The 6,000-nt window shown below is 44.2% G+C and overlaps 1 protein-coding gene across 1 annotated transcript; it reads left to right on the plus strand.

The window, feature by feature from the left end:
• Positions 1-345: 345 nt before the first annotated feature.
• Positions 346-5,529, plus strand: itm2ca (integral membrane protein 2Ca). The gene is made up of 6 exons (XM_071471589.1): positions 346-564; positions 2,153-2,296; positions 2,533-2,721; positions 3,263-3,373; positions 4,262-4,412; positions 4,615-5,529. Exons 1-6 carry the CDS (start codon positions 472-474, stop codon positions 4,704-4,706), a joined length of 780 nt encoding a protein of 259 aa, XP_071327690.1. The 5' UTR covers positions 346-471; the 3' UTR covers positions 4,707-5,529.
• Positions 5,530-6,000: the final 471 nt, after the last annotated feature.

Raw genomic sequence — 6,000 nt, forward strand, 5'->3', positions numbered from 1 at the left:
TTTCAAACTGTACACACTGCTAGAATAAAAATACCGATTACAGCTGCTTTAAGACCTAATGGTATCACATAAGCCAGCTGTGTTTAAGAGTCGTGTACTAACGGAGGAAGATTAAGTTGTTTTACCCTGAATTAGGACAATTACTGGCTATTGATTGGTGAATTTAGCGCATGCGGAATTCAACAGTGAATGTCTAAATTAAATGAGTTGATAGTTGTTTAATTTAAAAAAAAAATCCTATTTTAAACAGAAAGCGGCAGACTGGTCCTTTAAGGCCAGGACTTTGAAATAAATAGATAAATAAATAAATAAATAAATAGAACTCACTTCCGGTGGATGAGGACAAAAACAGAGAGAGGAGCAGCCCAGCGGTGAGAAGAGGGCGGCCCGTCGACGAGGTGAGCGACTCGCTTCACACAGCTGCCCAGAAACCGTCCACACTGCAGCGGAGAGACGAGCCGACACGCAGCCATGGTGAAGATCAGCTTCCAGTCCGTGGCGGGACAGAAAGTGGAAAAGGAGACTGATGGCGACAAGACCGAAATCCTCATCCCGCATCCGATGGTGAGTAGCGCGTCGCTTATTGTTTTTCCTCCCGTCATTGTTGTCTCCATTCTGCGGCGCCTGCCTCCGGAGTGCAGCCTCTCCTGCCCGCTCGGTCCTGCAGACACAGCCTTGCACCTGCACGGCCGTGAGCAGCGGGGGGGGGGGGGGGGGTTTCTGACAGCATCTGTCGCCATTTGGTCGGAAACCAAACATGTCACTGCTGTGATGGTTTCCACTGCGCCAGTGCGCTTATTGCAGGCTTTATGCAAGTTATTACCACAATGTGCAAATGCATGCTCTTTGTTTAGGACTACATAGACGATTACAAGCAATTGAACAATAGCAGACCTTGTATTGGATTTTGCCTTATAAGTGACATGGCTGCAAACGTTTTTTTTCCCCCCTCTTTGCAGATTTAGGTGAACAACTCCCCAGATAGAAAAGAGAGAGAGTGCAAGAAATGCACAAGCTTTGGCTGACAAAATGGCAGATGGGTTGTTGTGGCTTGCAGCACATGCAAGATCATTTTTTGCAGGTCTTAAGGAGGCAGAGCAGTGGAGTCCTTAACTTTGCTGTAGGGGCATCCCAGTATGGCTTCAACTCAGCCCTTATCAAATTTACATGGCCAAGCCCCGAAGATGCTGAAGCATAATGGAATATAGATAGGACATCAGGCATGCATATAAAGTGAATACTGCAAAAGTGCAGGACTGGAGTTGCTGTGTGATTCTGAGATCTGTTCATCCAAATGCACAGACAGGATGCAGACGGGCCTCATGGTGTGTCACGCTCATAGCTGGTGTTAAAGAGCCTCCATCTCTCTCAGTGGGGAGGGAGAACACAAAGAACTCAGTCTCACAGAACTGTGTTCGCACAGTTGTCGCCTTGTACACAAGCACCCTCTGTCTACAAATGTACATTGAACTGGAACATGTAACTCTGCGTATATAGTACAAACACTGTATTGCAAACGACTGCTCTTTAAGCTGTCTGTGTCATTTCCTTTTTAAAATGATTGAACATGTCCACAAGGGGGTTGTCATCACTTTTCTCTGAAGTGTCCCCTAAGAGCCAATTCCTATGCACGCAGCAATAGTTATTTTTCCCTTCACGGCTCTGGCTAAGAATAGCAACCTTTGTTCTTTTTTACCTGCCACAAGCACATGGCAGCACAGGTACAGTCAGCCCTCAGCCGCCTCTCTGTCGGTCAGTATCGCTGTAAATGGCAGCGCACACTGAGTGAGTGGCTACTATCTGTGTGTAGTGCCACCCTGCCAACACAGGTTGGGCGCGTGGCACCAGCAGATGGGCTGCGAGACTGGAGGCGTCTAGGAAGATTACTCACCATCTCAGTCAAGTTTTCATTACCAAGTGCTCCATCATGCCTTCCCCCGGCTTGGCTCAGCGCGACTGATTCCTGCTCTGAAATGCTGCATCGCCATTTATGCGAGCTTCTATTTTAACAGTCGGTTAATTCAGGTCATTTTCAGCTACTTGTCACGGTGATGATGAGTAAGCTGAAAGTTGGACTGAAGCTGCCTGGAAATCCTATTCTGTGTCCTTTTTGAAGTATTAATAAGTTTGTGTGTGTGCGCGTGCTTTCCAGGATGAGGAGGAGCTGGTCCTGCCGCTGCGGCCCAAGAAGTCTCTCCTCAATGGCCTGTGCTGCCTGACATTTGGCCTGGTTGTGTTCATGGCCGGTCTGGTCCTCGCCTCCATCTATGTCTACCGCTACTACTTTATACCTCATGTAAGACCTCATTACGCTGTACTGTGTGCTGTATGTGTCTCAGGTTGGTCTTTGTATCAACTACCATAATTCATAGAATAAATTATGCCATTAAATTTTTATTCACATCACTTCTGGATGGGAAGGATATTCTTGCTACAGACCAGACTTGTTTCCAAATATTCCAGCTGGTGTGTTGATCTAGGTGCTGATTCGTGTGTGTGTCTGTGTGTGTGTCTGTGTGTGTGTGTGTCTAGATCCCAGAGGAGAACCTGTTCCACTGCCGGGTGCTTTATGAAGACTCTGTGTACGCCCCGCTGCGTGGGCGTCAGGAGCTGGAGGAAAATGTTGGCATCTACTTGGCGGACAACTATGAGAAGATCTCTGTCCCCGTGCCTCACTTTGGAGGCAGCGACCCCGCTGACATAATCCACGACTTCCACAGAGTGAGGACAAACAAAGTTAAATCTTAACTACAAGTAACTCATTGTAGTTAAAACTGACTATAAAACAAATGATCTTTGAGTCCAGTCTCAGGCACTGTGTTGTCAGCACACTGACATGCTTACAGTGACAATGCTAACATGCTGATGTTCAGCTGCTACAATGGTTACCATGTTCACCATCCTACGTAAATGAGTTCACATGCTAATATTTGCTAAAGTGCACATATGTCAGGAATGGCATTTGCTTTGGTCGTGTCAATACCAAAATATTGGACAATATTGAAATTCTGATCTGATTATGGTGCTGGAGGAAAAGTGTGGGGATCACCAAAGTCAGTAGGATTCATCCTCTGAGGATTGTCCAAAATTTTAATGGAAATCATTTCAGTACTGAGCCTGGATTGAAAGAGTTTACGGATTGTGTAATTCACTGTGCCATCTCTAGGGACCCACAGCTAGCATGTCTGAAATTATTCTGATGTCACTACTAAAAATTTCCAACAGATAACAAAACACTAAACCTGAGTTTTTCTTTTTCCAGGGACTGACCGCCTACCATGACATTGCTCTGGACAAGTGCTACGTTATTGAACTCAACACCACCATCGTGATGCCTCCACGCAACCTTTGGGAGCTTCTTATCAACGTCAAGGTAAAAATCCCTTTGAGCTAGCCAGCTTGCTGTTCTTTAGCTCGGTCGCTAACAGGACGATAAATTTACAGTTTATTCAAAAGACATATAAATACCATGGACTCCAGTTTATACTCCAGCAGAGGAGGTTAAAGGAGCTATTTTCAAGTTTTGCTATTGCTACATAGCCAGTGTTAGCATCAACATGTTTGCTTAATGGTCTGGTAGAAATGTTGTGAGTTCAGCATCAAACATCATTGCTTTACTCGCCAAGAGCAGCCTCCAGTGTTTATCACATCTTTTCTCCTACTGAAGTTAGCGCCCTTACCAGCCAGCCCCGGCCCGTTTCGTCGCTTCCTGATAGTGACTCACTGTAGCCTCCGATCTGCACTGAAGACGTAGCACTGCTCAGAGGGCGCATTATACCCTCTTGTCTTTAAACGCAACGATGGCCAAAGCTCTTGTCAAGCAACAATCACCACCACCCACTACCAACAACGTTTGGCAGCAGAGAAAACTAACAATTAGCCTCTTTAAATAAAAGAAGTGGATGGTGCCACACAAACTAATAAGCTGCAGCACAGTATCTTTCTCCTTGATGCACTCTCTGGCCCACCACTTCCTCAACGGTCAGCACTGTCAAGGTGGTTTGCTGTTGGTCAGTGGTGCAAATTCTTGTGTCAAATTTCAGATCGGATTTAATTTACCCCAAGAGCAAATCCACTGATAACTGCAATTCCACTTCGCTGCAGAATGATGCTGTTTTTAACACCATTGTGAGGAGAAATGTGTGAACACGTCATGTGTGCTGACAACCAGTATAGTCTGTTTTTGCACCATCAAGCCCTTCAGTGCTGGAAAACATTATCCCAGTGAGCTTGTTGTTATGGTGCCCCCACCTCGTTGCAGAAAGGAACATACTTGCCTCAGACCTACATCATCCATGAAGACATGGTGGTGACTGGCAAAGTGCACAACATGCGTCAGCTGGGACCCTTCATCTACCGCCTGTGCAACGGGAAGGACACGTACCGCCTGAATCGTCGAGTCACCCACAGACGTGAGTTGGGGTTAATGGAGGAAAGCATTTAAAAAAGCTTGTTAGTCACCTGATGGGTGGCGGTACAGTCTGTGCTTTTGTTTCGGGGAGAGAAGGAGCTTTGCTGTTTTAAACTGTAGTGATTAGATCAAAAGCTCAGAACGCACCTAACAGAGTCACATCTCCGATCCCCTCTTCATGTCTCACCCTGTCTCCCTCACAGGCATCAACAAGCGCGAGGCGAAGGACTGCCACCACATCCGTCACTTTGAGAATACATTTGTGGTGGAGACTGTTATCTGCGACGAAGCGTAAACGCCACGGTTTATCCGTGCCGTGCCATCCCACCCACCCAAAGTCACATCTCCAGTCACTTCCCCAGCCACTGTAGCACCCTCCGGTGGATCAGATCATGTCTGAGTTGCACTTTACTTGTGATTTTGGTTTGATGTCCTTTGTAAAAGATTTTTTTTTTTATTTCACCGCCTGCCTGTTTTTTTTTTCCTATTTCCCACAGGTAATATTTAGCCTGAAGCGTGATGCAATACTAAGCTGTTGGTTCTATCACAGGATTTTCCATGTAGCAAAGTCCTTAAGCCAGTAATGAATTACACTTTCAAGACCTCTCCTCTTGCTCTTTGGGGATTTGTATGATGGTTACTGTCGCTGGGGGAGGTTACTGTTCTTTTGTTTTTCTCCTCCCCTAGAGGTTACTTTGTGTCTCTTCACATGGTCATCTACACAGAGCACAACACCTTGCTTTCCTGAGCAAACATCCAGATTTCAGTGACAATCTTTTTTTTTCTCATGATCTCAGTAAAGTAAACATGTAACTGCTGATGACTAGTTGCTTGCATCTTAATCCTCTTGCCTGTTGCGTCCTTGCTCCCTTCCTGCTTTTCATTTCCTTCTTAAAAAGCATCAGCACATAGTGTTAGAGAAGGTTGCATTGGGCATTAGACTGCATTCATTTTTTTTGTATAATATTCCATCATTTTTGATGCTCTCGTTTTCTCATCAGTTTTTCTCTTTCATTGCGCTTTTTTTTTTTTTTTTTTTTGTTTGCTCTCAAACGTTCCTCATCGCTGTATTTGTGAATCATTTCACAGTAATGTCTTTGTTTTTCCTTGCATGTGTTTATCTATAAGACAAAAACGGCACTGTTAGAATGTTTTGTAAACCAACGTTTAAAGCCTTAGTCCGGAGTCAGAGACTGGACTAAAGTAAATACTGAGAGGGAGCATATAATATGATATGTTAGTTAAATAAAACAAACTCTGATCTGTATATTTTGTCTGCCAATGAAATCTGTCTGTGAATAAAGTAGTGAAAAAAAGTAGCATCTAATTCTTTATTTAATCCAAGATCCCAAAATCTTAGGCAGCCAATGACCCAGTGACATTGCAAAGCACATTAATATATTAAATCTCGATAGAACATGTTTATTTGCTCATATAATTCCAGTTTTAGGTATTACCATGTTTGTTTATTTTTTGTAGTTGCAAACCAGGTATATAGAAATATTCCCATCAGATGTGAGATTATTAGAATCAAACAATAGGTATTTGGTGGTAGTAGTATAAGATTTATCTTGAAGTTATCATTAATA

Source organism: Trachinotus anak, unplaced genomic scaffold (genome assembly GCF_046630095.1).
Source record: "Trachinotus anak isolate AG129_WGS33_773 ecotype Australia unplaced genomic scaffold, CSIRO_AGI_Tana_v1 ptg000034l, whole genome shotgun sequence".
Lineage (NCBI taxonomy): Eukaryota > Metazoa > Chordata > Actinopteri > Carangiformes > Carangidae > Trachinotus > Trachinotus anak.